General features: G+C 45.2%; 1 protein-coding gene across 2 annotated transcripts; it reads left to right on the top strand.

Annotated features, from left to right (window-relative positions):
- Positions 1–487: 487 nt before the first annotated feature.
- On the top strand, positions 488–19,723 carry cgas (cyclic GMP-AMP synthase). Of its 2 annotated transcripts, XM_033021708.1 has the most exons (5): positions 488–1,295; positions 7,759–7,978; positions 12,648–12,914; positions 15,205–15,304; positions 17,759–19,723. In XM_033021708.1, the coding sequence occupies exons 1-5, from the start codon at positions 573–575 to the stop codon at positions 18,114–18,116; spliced, it is 1,668 nt and encodes a 555-aa protein (XP_032877599.1). In that variant the 5' UTR covers positions 488–572; the 3' UTR covers positions 18,117–19,723. The 2 variants fall into 2 exon arrangements, with proteins under 2 accessions (XP_032877599.1, XP_032877601.1); XM_033021710.1 differs by lacking the exon at positions 15,205–15,304 and having other exon boundaries at positions 17,759–17,907.
- Positions 19,724–22,475: the final 2,752 nt, after the last annotated feature.

The raw sequence follows: 22,475 nt of genomic DNA, 5'->3' as shown, positions 1-22,475 counted from the left end.
CAAGTTCGAATCTGGGGAAACTCGGGAGAACTCTTGAATTGGCTCGTACAAGTGGGACAGCCCCATTACCACGAGTTTGATTTTTTTTTTTAAACTCGGAAGAGCTCTTGGGTAAACTTGTATAGTGGGACAGGCCCTTAAGGCGGGACGTTTTTTCGGCATGTTGAAAAATGTCCACGAGTAAAAAAAAAATAGCCCCGAGTACCTACGGCTGGCTATTACCGTAATTCTCCAAGTTTGAATCGAGGGGAAAACTCGGGAGAATTCGTGAGTAGCTCAGGAAAGTGGGACATGGGCCGGGCGGGGATTGGGTTGGGAGATGGGGGCCGGTAACGGGAGGGATTTGGATTGGGACGAAGGCAGGTGGATGTGATCGGGGCTACGCGAGGGAGTTGTGTCAGAGCTGGGATTAGGATGGGGCGGGGTTTTGTACAGGAGGCGGGGATGCAGGTTGGGGGCGGGCATAAGGGGAGGGAATCGCTTTTGCTGCCTTACAGGATATCACTTGCTTTGAACCGGCCGGTCGGGTGGGCTGGAAGGTGGGGAGCGTTGCTGCACTTTCACAGCGTGGGATGAGCAAGAAGAAAGCAGCGGTCGGGGCCGGCGACCTGCCAGCGAGAGCTACCCCGGTTTGGCCCGCCAGCTGTGGCAGGACCGCCGGCGGGAAACCCAAGGGCCAGCGTGGGGGAGGACCGGAGGCGCGGAGCAACCTCAACGATGCCCACCACAGCCCCGCACATCTCGGCGAGAAGGATGGAGCCGGGCACAGGGACAGGAGTGACGGGATCACCGGCATCCGCAGGTGTACTGTTGTCAATGAGGCCATTCCCACCAAGGCTGCTCGTGGGAAGGAAGTTAATGCCAGGGGGGCTGCTGGCGACAAGAGGATAGATGCCACCATGGTTGCTGCTGGTGTCAAGGGGAAGAATGCCAACAACACTGCTGACGGCAATGACACCGGTGCCAGGGTGGCTGCTGCTGGCAAGGACACGGATCATGCCAAAGGCGTTGTTCCTCCTGCCAAGGGAAAAAATGCCAACAAAGACGCGAGTGGCAGGAAGACCAAGGCAGCAGCTGCCGCTGGAGACGGTGAGGTCGGCAGAGAGCGAGATTTGAACAAAGTGCTGCGGGCTGTGATTGAAGATCTGCGCATTAGATCGGATGAGCGATCCAAAGCATCGAAGCGGGTGAACGATGTAGTGGGCCATTTGGTGCGGCACATCAGAGAGGATCCTATACGTTGTTTTGCTTCAATTGAAACGTTGGCAAGTGGCAGTTACTACGAACGCGTTAAGGTAAAGTATGTTTGACTACCCATCCGAGGACCGAGCGAAAGTCGCCTTATGGGTGCATTGCTTTTTATTTCTACTTCCGCTGGCTGCGTTTACTTTCATTTCCCGGCGTTCAGGCCAGGGCAGGTTTACAGTAATTGTTCAACCTGACTGCCGGGTGCTGCAATGCTGGCCTAGCAGGTTAGAATGCTCGGTTTGCGGATGCTTCTAACAAGTCAAGTCAAGAGAGTTTATTGTCATGTGTCCCAGATGTGACAATGAAATTCTTGCTTGCTGCAGCACAACAGAATATTGTAAGCATAAATACAGAACAGCGCAGTGTGTCTATATAGCATAGATCACATATATACACATAAATAAACAGATAAAGTGCAATAGGGATTATGAAGGTATGAGGACTGAGCTGATCAAAGTTGACTGGGATAGCAGACTCAAGAATAAGACGGTACATGAGCAGTGGTGTACGTTTAAGGGTATACTGTATAACCTTCAAGAAAAATTTATTCCTATGAAGAAAAAAAGGGGTAAGGGTAAGAACAGTCAGCCATGGCTCAGTAAAACTATAAAGGATAGTATTCGGCTGAAGGCAAGGGCATATAAGGTAGCCAGAGATAGTGGGAGGGTAGAGGATTGGGAAGCATTTAAAGGTCAGCAAAAAATAACTAAGAGATTAATTAAGACGGGGAAAATAGACTATGAAAGGAATTTAGCGAACAACATAAAAACTAATAGTAAGAGTTTTTATAGCTATATAAAAAGAAAAAGGGTGGCTAAGGTGAACGTTGGTCCTTTGGAGGGTGAGACTGGAGAGTTGTTGGTGGGGAACATGGAAATGGCAAAGGCATTAAACGAGTATTTTGTATCAGTCTTCACCATAGAAGACACAAAAAATATTCCAACGCTGGATAAACAGGGGGCGGTAGGAATGGAGGAGCTAAATACTATTAAGATCACCAAGGAGGTGGTATTAGGGAAATTAATGAGACTGAAGGAGGATAAATCCCCTGGGCCTGATGGATTACATCCAAGGGTCTTGAGGGAGATAGCGGTGGGGATTGTGGATGCATTGGTGATAATTTTCCAAAACTCCCTGGAGGCAGGAACGGTCCCAGTGGATTGGAAAATGGCCAATGTAACACCTATATTTAAAAAAGGAAGTAAACAGAAGGCGGGTAACTATAGACCGGTTAGTCTAACATCGGTGGTGGGTAAAATGTTAGAGACAATTATTAAAGAAACACTAACGGGGCACTTGGATAAACATGACTTCATCGGACAGAACCAGCATGGTTTTGTGAAGGGGAAGTCCTGTTTAACGAATCTGCTCGAATTCTTTGAGGAAGTAACAACCCGGGTGGATAAAGGGGAACCGGTGGATGTGGTATACTTGGACTTCCAAAAGGCTTTTGACAAGGTGCCACATAAGAGACTATTGCTAAAAATAAAAAATTATGGGATTGGGGGTAATATATTAGCATGGGTAGAGGATTGGCTAACAAATAGGAAGCAGAGAGTGGGGATAAATGGTTCATACTCGGGATGGCAACCGGTAACTAGCGGGGTTCCGCAAGGGTCGGTGCTGGGACCCCAGTTGTTCACAATTTATATAAATGATTTGGAGGAGGGAACCAAGTGTAATATATCAAAATTTGCGGACGATACAAAAATGGGAGGAAAAGTAGGGGATGAGGAGGATAGGAAGAGTCTGCAAAAGGATATAGATAAGCTAGGTGAGTGGGCAACAACTTGGCAGATGAAATTTAATACTAATAAATGTGAAGTCATTCACTTTGGGGAAAAAAAATGATAGGGCAAGTTATTTTCTAAATGAGGAGGAGCTGCGTTGTAATGCAACGCAAAGGGATCTAGGGGTATTAGTACATGAATCACTAAAAGTTAGTATGCAGGTGCAGCAAGCAATCAGGAAGGCCAATGGAGTTTTGGCCTTTATTGCTAGGGGGATTGAGTATAAAAACACGGAGGTCTTGCTGCAGCTGTACACAGTATTAGTGAGACCACATTTGGAATATTGTGTACAGTTCTGGGGTCCATACTTAAGAAAGGATGTACTAGCCCTGGAGGCAGTGCAGCGAAGGTTTACAAGATTAATTCCTGCAATGAGGGGATTGACATATGAGGAAAGGTTAAGTAGGCTGGAACTCTACTCTTTGGAGTTTAGAAGAATGAGAGGCGATCTCATTGAAACATATAAGATCGTGAGGGGCCTTGATCGGGTGGATGCACCGAGGATGTTCCCAATGATCGGGGAAACTAGAACTAGGGGACATAGTTGCAGAATAAGGGGGGGCTCTTTTAAAACTGAGATGAGGAAGAACTTCTTCACCCAGAGGGTGGTTAATTTATGGAATTCACTGCCCCAGGGAGCAGTGGAAGCAGAAACTTTAAATATATTTAAGACTAAAATAGATGGTTTTTTAGCTGCCAAGGGGATAAGGGGCTACGGGGAGAGGGCAGGGATATGGACCTAGGTATGGTTAGTATAGTAAGACCTGAGTGATCTCCTGGACAAGTGTCGATCGCCTGGATTGGGGTCGGAGAGGAATTTCCCGGATTTTTTTCCCGAATTGGACCTGGGTTTTTATCCGGTTTTTTGCCTCCCCCAGGAGATCGCGAGGTTCTTGGGGTGGAGAGGGGTGATAGCGGTATAAAGGGGAGGGTAGTGTCTTGTGTTCTGTGTCTTGTGTCTACTGTTTGTGGGTAAGTGTGTCTGTTTAGTGTTCAGCCATGAGCGAATGGCGGTGCGGGCTCGACGGACCTGGTGGTCTACTCTCGCACCTACTTTCTATGTTTCTATGTTTCTATGTTGCCATAGTTCGGAGTTTGTTTGATGGCGAGTTTAATAGCCTGATGGCTGTGGGGAAGAAGCTGTTCCTGAACCTGGATGTACCAGATTTCAGGGTCCTGTACCTTCTACCTGATGGCAGCGGAGAGATGAGTGCATGGCCAGGATAGTGTGGGTCCTTGATGATGTTGGCAGCCTTTTTGAGGCAGCGACTGCGATAGATCACTTCGATGGTGGGGAGGTCAGAGCCGATGATGGACTGGGCAGTGGTCACAACGCTGCATTCTTTTCCGCTCCTGGACTCTCAAGTTGCAGAACCAAGCCACGATGCAACCAGTCAGCATGCTCTCTTCTGTGCACCTGTAGAAGTTCGAGAGAGTCCCCTTTGACATACCGACTCTCTGTAATCTTCTCAGGAAGTAGAGGCGCTGATGTGCTTTCTTTATAATTGCATCAGTGTGCTGGGACCAGGAAAGATCTTCGGAAATATGCACGCCCAGGAATTTGAAGTTCTTGACCCTTTCCACCATCGTCCTGTTGATATAAACCGGATTGTAGGTCCTGATCCTACCCCTTCCAAAGTCCACAATCAGTTCCTTGGTTTTGCTGGTGTTAAGAGCCAGGTTATTGTGCTGAGACATTCACCACCAAGTTCACAAGAATAGATAGACACTATTCATAGATAGACAATCTGAAGGAAAGGTTCTCGACCCAAAACCTCACCCATTCCTTCTCTCCAGAGATGCTGCCTGTCCCGCTGGGTTACTCCAGCATTTTGTGTGTCTCTTTAGTTTAAACTAGCATCTACAGCTCATTTCTACAAAGTTCACAAGAAGTGTCTACATGGCTTCTGGTATCTTTTGACTTTTGGAGAATCCAGAACAATTCCGCCCCAGGGCATCTGTCATTCCGCCTAAGGTCAGTCCAAATGATGGCAGGTTCTGATGGGATGTCAGCATTAGCCATCCATCGCTGATGGGGACAGTATGTTTGAGCAAAGTAGCATGTGGGCCTTTATGGTGAGAGGTGTAACACCAATGGGGTTATACTAGTGAGGGATTTTAACTTCGCCAATATTCACTGCATCGATCTTAAAGTCAGGCGCTTATTGGGGCGGAACTTGTAAAGTGCACCTAGGAAATATTTTTGAGACCTTACATGAATTATTTGACTAGAAGCTCTACTGAATTTAATAACAGGAAATAAAACCGGGCAGATGGAGGAAATGCCATTTGGGGACAATTTTGAGGACATAGACTAGGCAACCGTTTTGCCGAACACCGTTCAGAAGGATGTAGGCCAAAGGCACGCAGTTGGGACGAGTGTAGATGGGGCATGTTGGTCGGCGTGGACAAGTTCAATACTGAACGGCCTGTTTCCACACTGTATATATCATCTGGCATCTCGTTCCAGAAACACACCACATGTGATAAAGATACCCCTCGGGTTCCGAATTAAATCTTCCACCTCACCCGAAACCTATGTCCTCTAGTTTTTGATTGCCCTACTCTGGATAAATGACTGTGTATTTACCCCTTCTATTCCTCTCAAGATCTTATACACCTCTATATGATCACCCCTCATCCTCGTGCGCTCCAACGTATAAACTCCTAGCCTGCCCAATCTCTCTAGCACAGGCCCTCAAATTCTGGCAACAACCAGGCAAATCTTCTCTGCACTCTTTCCTGCTTAACCACATCCTTCCTTTTGTAGGGTGACTGAAAATGAACATTATACTCTAAATACAGCCTCACCAACTATAACATAACATCCCAACTTCTATACTCAGTGCCTTGACAGATGCAGTGCAATATACTGAAAGCCTTCTTGAACACCCTATCAAACCTGTGACTCCACTTTCAAGGAACTATGTACCTGCATGCACAATCCCTCTGTTCTACAGCCCCCACCCCTAGGGTCCTGCCATTTACTAAGAAGATCCTGCCCTGGTTTGATTTCCCAAAATGCAATACCTCACACTTGCTGACATTAAAATCATTAGCCATTCCTCAGCCTACTTGCCCAACTGATCAAGATCCTGCTGTAATTTTTGATAACCATCTTCCCTATCTGCAACACCACCCATTTCAAATGTCATCTGCAAACTTACTAATCATGCCTTGCATATTCTCATCCAAAATGCAGAGTGATACATTTTGGAAGCAAATCAGGGCTGGACTAGATGCAGGAAGGATATACCTGATGGTGTGGAATTCAGAAAAGTCAGTTGATGGAAAATTCATTAACTATATACAAGTAGAATTTAGATAAAGTACTCACCTGAAGTATGCAAGGGATGTGCAGAGGAAGCAGGAACACAAAATTGAATGTGGGCAATCCTTTGTGATCACATTGAATTATGAAACAAGCTAATTTCTATTGGATTTCTACCTAGGAACTTGGTTCAAAGGAACAAGTTTGAATTCTTTAAGGGGCAGCTGGGGAATTTCAGGCAATTAAATAAAAATCTGCAAATAGAGAAATAGCTAGTTTCAGTAGTATTAACAGGAAACCACTCAAATAATCATCAAAACCAGACTGATTCCTGGGATGTCAGGACTTTCATATGAAGAAAGACTGGATAGACTCGGCTTATACTCGCAAGAATTTAGGAGATTGAGGGGGGATCTTATAGAAACTTACAAAATTCTTAAGGGGTTGGACAGGCTAGATGCAGGAAGATTGTTCCCGATGTTGGGGAAGTCCAGAACAAGGGGTCACAGATGAGAAAAAAAATTTTCACACAGAGAGTGGTGAATCTCTGGAACTCTCTGCCGCAGAGGGTAGTTGAGGCCAGTTCATTGGCTATATTTAAGAGGGAGTTAGATGTGGCCCTTGTGGCTAAAGGGATCAGGTGGTATGGAGAGAAGGCAGGTACAGTATACTGAGTTGGATGATCAGCCATGATCATATTGAATGGTGGTGCAGGCTCGAAGGGCCGAATGGCCTACTCCTGCACCTATTTTCTATGTATCTAAAACCTATCCACTTCACTAATGTCCTTGAAGGAAGGAGATCTGCGATCCTCGCCCGGCCTGGCCCACATGTGACTCCAGTTCCACAGCAATGTGGTTGGTTATTAACAACCTTCTCAGTTTTGGAACCACTTGGCATGTGCAATAAATCCCGGCTTTGCCAGGGGTATCCATATCCATGAATGATGTCCTGCATTGCAAAACAATTGATCAGTATCTTGGTCTGTCATATGCTGTTTCATTGTGCTGTGAAATTCCAAGGGCAGGAAAAGCCCTGGTGGTAGGAGAACCCAACCCAGTAACCACCCCTCTCTCTCCCCCCCCCCCATGAGCATTGCATCCTTTGTCTCAAGCTAAGCCACTGGGGAAAGCAGGTGGTAGAGGTAGATGAACAGCAGACTTGAGTCATGCAGAGGGAACTTATAGAGTCATAGGGTGATACGGTGTGGGAAAAGGCCCTTCGGCCCTACTTGCGCACACCGGCCAACATGTCCCAGCTAAACGAGTCCCACCTGCCAGCATTTGGTCCATATCCCTCCAAACCTGTCCTATCCAAGTTCAGAGGTAAGGGGGCAAAGTGTTTGGAAAATTCGATTTGAAGACTGAATTCAGATGATTTGTTAAAGGCAAAAGCCTGCAGGGTGAAAGGTGATGTTTCATTTTAACATTTAATTTCTGGTCTCTGCAGATTTTTGAACCAAATGAATTTGATATAATGATCACAGTCCCTGTGGAGAGAGTCGTGTGTCAAGAGGTGAACATCGAAGGTGCTTTCTACTATATTGAATTTAAGAGATGCCCACATGCCAACCCTCTCAATCGGTTTGTTTGTGATGGACTGCTGTCAGCCGAAAAAATGCTTTGCCACCTCAGGAAACTCATAATAGATGCAGTAAAATTATTGCCAGGTCAGTATGCAGATATATCATTTACACCGTACTACATTGCAAGGCAGCTTCCACATGGTAAATGGATCAATTTGTTTCTGGACAAAACAACATGGTGCTGTACTGTGGTGACATTTTGACAGTACTACAGGACAGGATCAAATATAACAGCTCTGAACTTATTTGGATAAAAGGAACAGCACAGATCAATGCCATATCTGACAAGCTGCTGGTCCATTTAAATGGATTAGTGCTGTTGCGATCTTCCAATGGCAATGGAACTACCGTGGGATGCAAGGGAATCCCCAACCTTGCGGAGGATCACACTTAGTGCAGTGCAGTGCCAGGACATACCGGGAAAGCCTCCAATGTGTCTGGAAATATAGCCGACGTGTCCACAAGTAAGGCTGAAGCGCAGGAGACTTACCCCTCCCCTCCTTCCACCTACTTCCACTTCTGACCATCCTACTGGGCAATGCACAGTTCCCAGAAACATAGAAAATAGGTGCAGGCGTAGACTATTCAGCCCTTCAAGGCAGCACTGGGATTCAACATGATCATGGCTGATCATCCAAAATCAGAAAATAAAGTTGAGGACTTAAGGATGGGGCTGCTTTATCAAAGAGAGATGAGGGAATGTTGTGTGCTCTGTTTCACAGAGACATGGCCCACATCCAGCCCCCCAGACTCAGCTCGCCAGCCCGAAGGTTTCTCCATTCATCGCATGGACCAAACCGAAGCATCGGGAAAGGGAGAGGCAGAGGTGTCTGCCTCGTGCTGAACTCTTCATGGTGGTCAGATGTAGCGGTCTTGTCTAACTCATGCTCTCCACACCTGGAACTCCTGGTGGTGAAGTGCCGTCCCCCTTCTTAGTCCCGAGGAAATTCACCTACATCATCATGACCACAGTCTAACCTCCTGCCCCAGGCAACCATTCATTTAGCACCAGAGGAACTGCACGCCGTGGTTGACAAACATTAGACAGCGTACCCTGAGGCCTTTCTTATGTAACCGCGGACTTCAGCAAGGCCAGTTTGAAGAAATCCCTTCCAAACTGCCACCATCTCGTGTCCTGCAGCACCAGAGAATAAACACCTTTTGACCACAGCTATTCCACCATCAAAGATGCTTATCACTCTATCCCTTGTCCTCACTTTGAAAAATCCAACCATCTGGCTGTGCTCCTTCATCCTGCAGATAAGCAGCAGCTGAAGAGCGCAGCTCCAGTGGTGAAGACTGAACAGAGCTGGTCGGGGGAAGGAACAACTCTGGGATTTTCTTGGTTTCTTGGTCCTCCAAAATATTCCAAATGGAATTTAAACAACAGGTGGTGAAGGGAGGGCTTAACCCAGAAAGGGTTATTGGGAAGAAAGAGCTACTTTAAATTTAGTTGCATCTGGTTGGGTAACTATAGTTGGGTGGAGATTATTCCATGCTTTAATTGTGCGGGGGAAGAACGAATTGCTGTACACATCTGTCTTTGTAGCTGGGATCACAAATTGGATCGAATGCCCATGTCTGCTCCTAATTGGTTTGGGTTTGGTGTAGGTCTTGTAGTCTATGTCGAGCTGACCATTTAACATTTTGTAAAAAACAGGTCAAACGGTGAGCTTCACGTCTGTCTGTCTTGGAGAGGGTTCCACCCCAGAGAATTCAGATTTGAGTCAGTAGACTGGGCAATCTTCAAGGACTGGGCAATGGACCTGAATTTATACACCAAGGTTGTTACCGACTTGATAAGAAAATGTGTTGGAGAAGTGTGTTCCCATGAAAACCCATCCGAGTGTTCCCCACCAGAGACCTTAAATGAACAATGAGGTCCGCAATCTATCTGAGGACCAGACGTCCGGCGACACAGATTCATACCAGAAGTCCAGATACGACCTCGATAAGGCAATCAAAAAGGCTAAAAGGGAAGTTCGCTCTAAGTTAGAGGATGAGACGGACATTCGGCAGCTGTGGCAGGGGTTGCACCTCATCACCTCCTGCCGGGCAAATCCAGGGGGCAGCTCGAGTGACAGCGAGGCATCACTCCCAGGCAAGCTCAATGCCTTCTATGCATGCTTCGAAAAGAAGAAAGGAAGATGTGCCTTCTTGGGGGCCCCCTACCCCTGATGGTATTACAATCTCAGTCACCAAGGCCGACATCAGAAGATTCTACAGGAGGATCAACCCTCGGAAAGCGCCTGGACCTGATGTTGTACCTGGTTGCGTTCCCCAAACCTGCGCGGACCAACCGACTGGAGTTTTTGCGGACATCTTGTAACCTCTCGTTACTTCTTCTTCTTGCGTTTGGCGTGCACAGCCTAAAGTTGTAAGACAACTTGTTCTGTTTTTGCACGCCAGGTTGATTGCATTCATCAAAACAGGGTGGACCACGTGAAGGTTGCAATCTCGCACCTCCGCTCATTACTGAGGTCTGAGGTTCCCATCTGCTTTAAAAGGGCATCAATAATCCCAGTGCCCAAGAAGAGTAAGGTGAATGTCTTAACGGCTACAGACTGTCAGTAATGGCCATAGTGATGAAGTGCTTGAGAGGTTGGTTATGGCACATATCAACTCCTATCTTAGTAAGAATCTAAACCCACTTCAATTTGTCTACTGCCACAATAAATCAATGGAGATGCAATCGCACTGACTCCCCACTGGACCACCTGGACAATAAAAACACACATGTCAGGCTGTTTAAGAAGGAACTGCAGATGCTGGAAAATCGAAGGTACACAAAAATGCTGGAGAAACTCAGCGGGTGCAGCAGCATCTATGGAGCGAAGGAAATAGGCAACGTTTCGGGCCGAAACCCTTCTTCAGATGTCAGGTTGTTGTTCATTGACTACAGTTTGGAGTTCAATAACATTATCCCTCCAAATAATACCAAGCTCAAGGAATTGGATCTCTGTGCATCCCTTTGGAATTAGATTCTCGACTTCCTCATCAACAAAACTCAATCGGTACGAATTGGCAACAGCACTTCCTCCTCAATAATGATTAGCACAGGGGCACCTCAAGGCTGTATGCTCAGTTCCCTGCTCTACTCACTTTATACTCATGACTGTGTAGCCGGACACAGTTCTAACTCCATCGTTAAATTTGCTGACAACAGAAGACCGGAGAGCCGATGAGGAGGGAGCCATTCGCAATGACCGTTGCGAGGAGTGGACTAATAGGAGGGGTATTGCCTCCAGCAACTTCACGGTCGGATGCAGGAGGCACCCCCAGGACACCTCCTCATGGTTGGGCGAGGAAAGGGAAGCCGGTTTGTGGGCAGAAGCGGCCAAGGGTGGCGGAGGAGGCCCTGCAATAACGTGGAGCTTACCAGGTATGGGAGCTGATCGAGTACATCAAGTGTGTGCACCAGATTTTGGTCTTCATGTATAAGACACCAAAATACGATGACTTGTGCATGTTTGATCTTTGCAAAGAGAATTTTGTTGAGTTGTGCACACATGACAATAAAGCACCATTGGTTGTACTATGGACGGGGACTTTGTTTTATTTTACACCATGATTGTGTTTTTTTTAATTTATTGAAGTTTTGTTTATTTATTATGTTATCTACTTGAATTGTGTTTACAGTCTTGTAACGCTGCTGCAAGTAAGAATTTCATTCTTCTGTTTTGGGACATGTGACAATTAAACGCTCTTGACTTGATAACTGTTCTATTTGGTACTTCATCCAGGAGGTTAGAGGTTGCATGTAATCCAGCCGATGGCAACCACGCCAATCCTATCCGTACGTGAGGGATGGGAGCGTTAGTGGTGAGAAGAGGCTCGGATTCATGAGTGGGAATCCTTGCTGATCTTCCCCTTTCTGAACCTTGGAATGACCCTGGGTCCACAGCCAGGCCCACAGCCAGGCCGGGATCTGTAAATGTGATGCATGCCAATGGTTCTGCTCTGGACCTCCCCATCATGCAAGTACTTAATACAGAGCTGGCCTGCTGCTTTTAATATTTTTCTCTGCCATGCAATGGTCGAGCAAAGCATAGTGAAAAAGCTGGAGCTTTCAGATCTGAGACCGACCATCTTGTTGGGTCTAACATTGTGGAGGAAAAGATGGTAAATCTGGTTGAGAATCAAATTAACTGTGATCAAGTAGATTGTGGAAAGCACACACCAGCCCCAGTCCATTATAGTGATAAAGCTTTACAGTAGTGAGATATGCCCTTCAGACCACCATCTGCACTAACCACCAATTGCCTTGCTATTTTAATCCTATTTTATTCTCCTCATATTTTCATCAACTCCACCCCTTCCTCCCAGATTCTACTACTCACCGATACACAAGGGACAATCTACAGTCGCCAATTAGCCTGCCAACTTGCATGTCTGTGTTGTGTGGGAATGAGCGCAGGAGAAACTCATGTGGTCACGTGGAGAACAAGCAAACTCCACACTGACAGTACTGGAGGTCAGGATTGAACACGAGTCTCTGGTGCAGTGAGGCAATGGCTCCACCAGCCGAGCCACTGCGCTGCCGAATGCCCAAAGTCTTCCAAAAGGAACAGGATGCTGACCAGTGCCATTAATGGTCCCTTCATGGCTTTGCTGCCTCCCGGTGATCAGAGTGAAGGAGTCCTGGTGCTGAGTAAGTGCGCTTCACACCTGGATCCTTTGTTCTCCGCTCATGTCATGGCTGCAGTTATCAACAGATAGAGACGTTTACACCATTGTGTGTCATTTTTCACAGATTCCAAAGTGAAAGTGGTAAGGAAGAAACCAGGAAGCCCAGCTGTGACGCTGGAGATAGGGGGAGACGGTGTACTCATCTCGCTGGACATGGTGTTGGCTCTGGAGGTGAAACAGAGATGGCCCCCCAGCACCGACACAGGGCTGAAGATTGAAGAGTGGTTGGGAAAAAAGGTCAGGACTGATTTCAGACGGAAGTCTTTTTACCTGGTGCCAAAACAGCAGCCGCTTGAGACCACAGAAGGAGCCCAAGCTCTGTCAAAGAAAGGTGCGTTATCACTTCCATTTAAAGAACAAATGCATGAGCAGAATATGAAGGCATATATGCCACATTCACTGGAGAAAATCTTGCAAACATGCATTACCAAGCAGCCAATTGATGTAACAAATGACATAAATCTGATTTGTGACAACGGTGTCTATCCCATCTTGTTTTTCCATCGTCTCCATATTATCCAAGATGGCTAACCGCACCCTCCTCTTCCTTGGATTACCAATGTCAATGCCCTGTCCAGTCATAGTTCAAGCATCCGCAGTACAAAAACAACACAAGCTGGATGCTGGAAATATGAAGTAAAACCATAAAATGCTGGACATGTTCTATAGGACATGGGACTGGGGTAAGATATTAACAGAGGAAATGTTTCATATCAATGAATTATCGTCAGAGGTCTGCTAGAGTGTAAGAACTGAGTTTGATCCATTCCTGTCCCTAAGTCTGATTTTGCAACTTACAACTCAGATAATCAGTAGCTAATCAGTAGCTTTATTGAGATTATGCATTTTACTTCCAGCCCTTCCATCATTATAAATAATTTAAACTACGGTCAAATCACAGATCCCTCAATTAAGCTGGTACGACTGCAGCCTCAATCGTTGATGCTGTTTGGTCTACATCCTCAATGTGCCCTGCAGCAGTCAGCCCATCAGCTCCTGATGAGCCAGTGAGGCCCAGGCATGTGGTGTTATGTATCATTCAAGAGTCCACAGTGTTTTATCGTTGTATGTCCCAGATAGAACAATGACATTCTTACTTGCAGCAGCACAACAGAATATGTAAACTGCACCATGTACCATCCCTACTTCTGTCTCCATCTTTATCTCATCACATATGCCTAAATTGTTAGCTTCCACAAGGACCTGTCTCCAATAACTTCATGAGGTACCAGTCTAATGTTGCTCATCAAAGGAAGAGAGTCTTCGTCACATTTCTTAAAAGAACAAACAAATAGAATCCACGATGGCTCTGCTGACCACCCTTAATACCCCACATCCTCAAAGAATTTGAGCAAGATTGTCAACTGTGAGTTAGCTTACATGAAACTCTGTTGACCAAGTTTAATTTTACTCAGTTTTCCTAAATGATAGGTTGTTTCCTCATTGATGTCTAATTCTGGCATCTTGCTGACAATAATAATGCTACCTATTCCAGTGTTTTGGAATGGGAGTTTCCAGTGTCTGTAACTCACAGAATGATGGAAATGGGCCGTTCTGCCCTTCTGAGTATGTGCTGTTGATCAAAGAACCACACGTTATTCCCTTTAATTCGTTACTACCCTGCTGTTGTGAACCCAGCTCCATCCCTTCTCCTTGATATTGAAGTGGATTATTTGCAGCCTGGATGACATGCCACCTGCTTCGAAACATTTGTCCATGCACCGCTATTTTTTTTACTCCATTAATTACTTGTCTCTGCTCGTCTCAGCTACTCTGTGCTGAAACCCTTATCCTCATCTTTGTTCTCATCAGGCATGGACACCCAATCTGTATAATCTAGAGGTCATATAAAACGGAATCACATTTACCCATGGATCTTGCAATAGTTGGATGAAATTGACTCCCAGTCAAACAGCCCCTTCATGTTAAAATTCTCTGCCTTGTTTTCAAATCATTCCATGGCTTCATGCTTCCTTAACTATAATATCTTCCATCCCGCCAATACGAATGTGCTCCTCCACATCTGATCGTCCCCAGATTTAATTATTCTGCCGTATTTTCCTCTTTTAAGATGCTCCTTGCAATTTAACTTTTGCCAAGCTTTTGGCTATTTGCTATTGATGGTTCCATGTCAAATTTTGTTTGATATCCATGCTCTGAAATACCTTAGATCATTTTGCTGCATTAAAGGCACCCTATAAATAGATTCTGGTTATATACAATGGCCAAACTCCTTGTCCACAGAATATGACAATGCATTCCACAAGAATTAGTTAAGTATTGGGTTATGACGTGCTGGGATTTCTTCTACCTCCTCCTGTGATGTTGGGCGAAAGCCAGGCACACATGCAGACATAGTTTCTGCAACATGTTTGTAAACACCATGGCAATGTGAAGCCGAATGCCCAAGGAAGGTCACCACACAAATGTTCCCCCAAAACACTGGAGCCATTGCTTTTATAAATGGCTCTTGCAAGAACGGGAAGATATGTGGACCTGTTAAACCTGTGGTCGGTTACACAAGGTCTTACACTGTAGTGAAGTGAGAGAGTGGCACATGGACAGTCGCTAAACACCACAGTCAAGTAACATTTCTTGAGATTTCAACTTCACTTTTGCAGAAATGTGGCGGATCTCATTCTCGCACATTGAGAAGACGATGATCATGAACCATGGCAACATGAAGACTTGCTGTGAGAGCGGCTCATCTAAATGCTGCAGGTTTGTTTCACTGCTTGTAATACACCATGCAATTCTCCAAAGCTGCTGCCTGACCCACTAAGTTACTCCAGCATTTTGCCTACACTGTGCTAAAATATGCTGGTTCCCATTTCCTTAACTCCTCCCCCCCCCCCCCCCCCCCCCCCCCCCTCCACAATGGTGCCCCGGTAGAGCTGCTGCCTCACATTGCCGTAGACCCGGGTTCAGTCCTTACCTCAGGGGTTGTCTGACGGCGTTTGTACGTTTTCCCTGTGACCACTTGGGTTTTCTCTGGGTGCTCTGGTTTCCTCCCACATTCCAAAGCTGTCCACGTTTGTCGGTTAATAGGTCCCTGCCAATTGTCCCCAGTGTGTAGGATGCGAAAGTGAGATAACATGGAATTAGTGTGTGGGTGATCAATGGTCAGCGTGGACTCGGTGAGCCAAAGGGCCTGTTTCCACACTGTACCTCTAAAAACACCAAGATATTGCTTTGCACATGTTATTCCTGTGCCCTCTGTTGATGGGGTTGAGAAAAGAGACCCATTAAAACTTGAGTTGTGCATCCAAATGTTAGCCTTGTGCCTTTGATGGTCAAGTCTGACCCTCGTTGAACCTCAATCTCTACACACACTGACTGTGACCAGATGTGGGAATCAGGGTGATTTTATGACCACATGAAGACCTGAGGGACAGGCTTTCTGAATTAATTGGAGCAAAACGAATGGAGATGCTGGAAATTGAAACAAAAACAGGAAATGTATGCTCTCAGCAAGTGAGGCACCATCTGTGGGGAGAGGGACAGGGTGCCATTTTGGTTGAGGGCCTCTTATCAGCATGCAAATAGTGAGAGTGCAGTGGTGGAAAGAACTGAGGGAATGTCAGTGATAGAGTGCAGATTGAAAGGATGAAGATAACAATCATTTTAAAGTTGGCAGTTACACGCAGAAAGGGAAAAAGCAAAACATATAAATAATGTTGTTCACATCAACTGATCACATAAGCATCAATGTAAAGGTGGTTACCTGAAATTATTACGTAGCTATTAAGGTGCAAGTCTTCAGAAGAGGAAGATGAAGTGGTGTTCTTCAAACTTAAGTTGGGCATTGATGGAACTGTGTAGCAGACTGAAGGCAGTGGGGCTGGCATGAGTGGGAGACTTTAAGTGACAGGCAGCTGTGAAGCCCTTGCAACTGAATGGAAATATCTGCAAAGTGGTGACCCAAATGCTTTCGGGTTGTTCTCTGCGTTGAAATTATCGTATCATTTGACTTGAACCATAGTGCAGCTTCATTGCATTCTGCACGCACACATAGCTGGTGGATCAGTGAGGGGGGAGCTTTGATGGTAAAGTCTGACCGTCATTGAACCTCAAACTCCACACACTGACTGTGACGAGATATGGGAATCGGGGTGATTTTGCTCCATGTGGATTACAGTGCCTGCTGGGATAAGGGAATCTGGGTGCAGTTGCATGGCTGCAAAACACTGTGGATTTTAAGTAGTAGACGTCTGTAAAACACAGTGGCTCTCTGAACAGTTTGTCTCTGTGCCACCAAAACTACCAAGTCGGATGAACCAACAAGTGTCCCACTCAATTTTTGATTACAACTCAAACTGAGCTCTGCCTTGTCATCTTGAAGTGTAAAGGGGTTAGGAATGCCATCTCGGGTTATCATCAAGCATTCCTGCTGCAGTCGGCATTCTGGGGTGTGACTTTCACTTTCCTTACAGTTAGATTTTAGTCTTTAGAGCTGCAGCACGGAAACAGGCCCTTGACCCCACCGAGTCCGTGCTGACCTGCAATCAACCCCTACACTTGCACTATCCTACACACTAGGGACGATTTACAATTTTACCGAAGCCAATTAGCCTACAAACCTACATGTCTTTGGAGTGTGGGAGGGAACCGATGAAAACCCACACGGTCACAGGGAGAATGTAAAAAAATCTGTGTGCAGACAACACCCATAGTCAGGATCGAACCCGGATCTCTGACGCTGTTAAGGGCCTGTCCCACGAGCATGCGACTCCATGCGGCAAGTGCGACCGAACGTGGTCACTTGAGCCGTACGGCCTCGCGGGGCCGGTCCCACTTCGATCGCCGGAGCCGTATGGAGTTGTGTGGAGCTGGTCCCGACATCGCGCGGGGCTCCGAAAAACTGACCGTTAAAAAATTCCGCGCGGCAACGGCCTGCTGGCCCGCAGCCGCCTCAATGCTGTGCGCACCGTCTCGACGGGCATACGCAGCGTCTCGATGCCGTACGTGACGCGCAAACTTCCCGCGGACTTCGCTCGAACTTCACGTCACTCACTCGACCTCCACACGGCGCCCGCTTCTGGTTTGGTCGCGCTCGCCGCATGCAGGCGCATGCTGGTGGGACCGGCCCTGTACTTGAGTATTATTGTGCTTGTGATTCAGGGGAGATGGATAAAAAACCATCACTTTGTACTCTAGTTGCTTTTGTTTTCATAGGAAATCCTGTCTGAAGCTTTTGAAGCGCCTCATTGAGAAATTGAAGGAAAAGCATCCTCGCATAATGGCAGATGTCTGCTCCTACCATGCAAAAACAACTTTGTTCCACGCATGTGTCCAGAGACCTAAAGATGAAATGTGGCGTCCTGAAGACCTTGCTGGATGCTTTCTCCAGCTCTTGGACAACTTCACTGATCATCTGAAGAGAGCCGATCTTCCTCATTTCTTCATCCCCACCTACAATCTCTTTGACGGACGAATATTTGATACAAAAAATAGTATTCGACTGTGTCACTTCATTGAGAATGAGAAGACCAAAAACTTCCCCATCTTTGGGGTAAATCTGACTTCAAAATAGTGACAGTGATTCTGCTTTTGTCTTGGCAGACCAAGTCGAGAAGGATATTTAATAATCGGTATCCATTCTCTTTGGGTTTTATTAGGACACAAAGCAATGTGAATCTTTTTTTAAAATCCTGGTTAAGTCTTGGTTGAAATGTCATGTTGTATTTTAGAATGCAGGTCAATATCTGATTGAGGCTGCAGAGGAGATTTAGCAGAATGATAAGATGGGAGACTGACTTGGTTTTATGGAGTCCTTAAAGAGTGATTGTTCCCCTGAATGGAGAAGAAGTGCCTCCGCAGGACCCTGATTTGAGATAATTGGAAAAGGGTCCTGAGGTACAACAGGAAAGTTTTGTGTTTACATATGATGCAAGCTGAAATACACTGCCTGAAAAGATGGTGGGAAAAAGTACATTAACACGTCAAAAAGAGAAATGAGTAGATAGTTGACAAGGAGAAATGTACAGCAACAATATTGAGTGGCTGAGTTCTGGTCGCTGCATGACAGGAAGGATTTGGAGCCTTTGGGGAGAGTCCAGCAGGGGTTTACCAGGATATTGCCTGACTGAGAGGGTATGAGCTACAAGCAGAGGTTGCACAAACTTAGAGCTTCACAGGCTGATAGAAGACTAGATAGTTTACAAATTTATGTGAGGCGTAGACAGTCTTTTTCCCCCCAGGTAAAAATGCCAAATGCTAGAAGGTATAGCTTTAAAGTGAGAGGGGGAAAAGTTCAAATGTAAATTAAGTGCCTTCCTGTTTTATAACTGGTCTATAATTCCCTGTTTTCTCTCTCCCGCCTTTCTTAAAAAGTGGGATAACATTAGCTACCCTCCAATCCGCAGGAACTGATCCTGAATCTATAGAACATTGGAAAATGATCACCAATGAGTCCATGATTTCCAGAGCTACCTCCCTAAGTACCCTGGGATGCAGACCATCAGGCCCTGGGGATTTATCAGCCTTCAGTCCCATCAGTCTATCCAACACCATTTCCTGCCTAATGTGAATTTCCTTCAGTTCCTCCATCACCCTCGATCCTCTGGCCACTAGTACATCTGGGAGATTATTTGTGTCCTCCTAGTGTAGAAGGATCCAAAGCACCTGATGAACTCGTCTGCCATTTCCTTGTTACCCATAATAAATTCAGTCTTCAAGGGTCCAATTTTGGCCTTAACTAGTTTTTTCCTCTTCACATATCTAAAGAAGCTTTTACTATCCTCCTATACTAACTATTCTTGGATAGTTTACCTTTGTACCTCACTTTTTCTCCTCATATTGCCTTTTTAGTTTTCTTCTGTTGCTCTTTAACAGTTACACAACCTCTGGCTTCTCGCTTATCTTTGCAATGTTATACTTTTATTTTATTTTTATACTGTCCCTGACTTCCCTTGTCAGCCACGGTCGCCCCTTACTCTCCTTGAATCTTTCTTCCTCTTTGGAATGAACTGATCCTTTCAAATTTCTAGCATCTGTAGTTTGTTTCTAATTTTAGACAATATGTTTAGAGGATGGCATGGAGCAGGCCAGCTAACAGCATCAGAATTGTTGGGTGCAGAGTGGCAAAGGTATGGATGGGAGTTTCAGCACCAGGTGAGCCATGGATCGCCTCACTGACGAAGTATGACTCCAGCCTCAGAACTACCAGGTGGATGGATGTGTGGCATTGGTAGCAGTGACCAAAGACAATGGTATAGCATCATTAGAAGAGTGTGAACTTGGTTGAGTGGCTAAATCTATCAATGTTGTTAGCTTGTCCCATTTTAAATTCCACTGCCTACATTTGACGTGGAATCAAGAATGTAATTCTGATATGAAAGGTACACATTATAAATATGGTAACAGTATATTTTATTTCAAGCAAGAGCAGGATGTGTACAGTGGTGTATATACAATCCTTGCACTATTTATTGCTATCCAAGCTCTATTCTACCATTGAAACATCACAACTTTCCATTTCCTATTTACCGGGCAAGTTGCCACAGGCAAGACGTATTTACAGGCCCTGCTGCTATTGAACTACATGTTTCCCTTCCCTTTATAAAAAAAATCTTGCTTTCTATTTATGCTTTGGGTGTATGATTGGAAATGAAACAAAACTGAAACAATACATAGATCAACTTTGGTTTTACCAGAATATGCTTTTTATACTTTATGCTTTCTACAATGTAACCATCGAAAGGAAAATACTATTTAATCAAAACTTCTGTAATTCTTGGGATGTAGTTGAAGTTCAACTGTTACATGGGCCAATATCTGAATTTCACCGTTCTTTGATTAAAATTTGTACAAAGGAAACATTCATTTAAAATGTCTCTGTAAATGACATTTACGTTAGTGGAAGCACATTTGGAGTATTGTGTGCAGTTCTGGTCATAAAGGCTGTCATGAGGCTGGGAAAGGTGCAGGAAAGATTCACCAGGATGTTACCAGGGTTGGAGACAGAGGTGTCGGGAGAAGCTTGGACTTTTCCTTGGAGCGTGGGAGGCCAAAGAGTGACCTTATAGAGATTTATAAAATTCCGAGGGGCTCAGATAAGGTGAATGTCAGACTTTTTCCCAGGGAAGAGTAGTCCAGAACTGGTGGGCAGAATGTTGTGAAAGGGGAAAGATTTAAAAGAGACATGAGGGGCAATGTCTTCAGAGGATGGAAATGAAAGATTTAGAGAAATATGGGCCAAACACAGGAAAACTGGACCAACTCAGTTATAAAATTTCACACACCCTACTCACATTTTTCCCCTGGTGGCGATAAACATCTTCCCGTCACATTTCCACCTATATTTCTGAAGTTATTAATCGTTGAAATTAAAAAAACCCAGCTAAAACTGCCTTCTCACAGACAGCTTCCAGCCTTCTCACAGTGATGATGTCACAATGCCTCTCACAGTGCACCAATCACAATGGGCTCTCAAGCTGGCTGCCAACTGCCACAATGACATCACAGTGAGATTTTGCCAATGGTAACGAGGTTGCTGCCTATCTACCAATATCTGAAGGGGTTGCACATCCGGCCCGCCGCATGCTCTTAACACATTCCGTGCGGTGGACTGTTTACCGGCTTCCGTGGAAGGGCAGTTTTAGAGATATAGCGTGGAAACAGGCCCTTTGGCCCATCGAAGTGATGCCCTTATGCACTAGCACTATCCTACACACAGTCTGGACAAATTCAATGAACCTACAAACATGGAGTGTGGGAGGAAACCAGAGCACCCGGAGAAAACCCACACAGGTACAGACAGCACCCATCGTCAAGGCCTGTGTGACCAGAGCTGTGAGGCAGTCTTCTTTCAGGCATTGCTTTGGAAGCTCTCCAATTAATTTCAATATAGGAGTTATACCCAGTACATTGGCCTAATGTCACTTAGAACACATTACTGGGCATTGTTGCAGGGCTCTCTGTTGGACCTCACTATGCCTTAAGTGGCTGCTGTGTTTCCTTCATTACCTTAACACCCAAATTAATTGGCCATGAGGCATTTTGGAACAACCAAAATCCCAAAGGGTCTGTTGTATAAACAGTGCAAAATATATCATTCAGTGTGTGGAATTTAGTCTATTTAATTAAAGTTACCTTAAGGAAGGGGAAGAAACTATACATTGTGCAGCACCACGAGGGCAGCGTTGCTGATGTGCAGTTTCAATTCCTCATGCTCACTAGACATATCTCATGCTTCAGTCACTGATTTTAACAGATAATTAAAGGAAGGTGGCAGTGTTCAACATCCAGTGTATTGTAAATTGTTTTTCTTCACAGAATGTAGGGGAACACACCAGGAGGTTTGGGTACAAATCTAGTTTTGTGAAGGCGACCTGGCCATATAATGATTCATTTCTAGTGTAATGTTCAATCTTGATTCAGTGATAACGTGCTCATACTATTCACCCTTTCCTCCAGAGCCTGGCACAATAACTGAACACCTCAACATAAAAGGAGTAGACCTACACACGTTAGACAATAACACGTTTTAATCAGTGCACAAAATAAAGCCTTGGTCAACTGCAGCATTGGTTCCCCCAAATTCCATGTCCATAAAGTAATAAGCCAAGGAATGCTTCGTCTGTATATTTAGTTTGTGGTGTTAGATGCTATTTTAGGTTAGAGAAATCTTGAACAAAAGCCTTGGGTATGGCTTATTACATGTTGACAAGTAGATTTAATACTGGAATCTATCTTTATTCATCTTTGAATACAGTACAATGAAATTTGCAGTAAGTTAACATCAGCATTGAGGGACAGCACACTATGCCACAACACCAGCTAATGGAGTGAAATAACATTCAACATATCTGCCTCCAGTGGAAAAAAAGTTTACAAAAATGAAAAGAAAACAAATTGTCAAAAAAAAAGTTTGAAATAATGAATTGCCTCA

The sequence above is a fragment of the Amblyraja radiata genome, chromosome 5 (genome assembly GCF_010909765.2).
Source record: "Amblyraja radiata isolate CabotCenter1 chromosome 5, sAmbRad1.1.pri, whole genome shotgun sequence".
NCBI classification, from domain to species: Eukaryota; Metazoa; Chordata; class Chondrichthyes; order Rajiformes; family Rajidae; genus Amblyraja; species Amblyraja radiata.
This window is presented reverse-complemented; position numbering and strand designations above follow the sequence as displayed.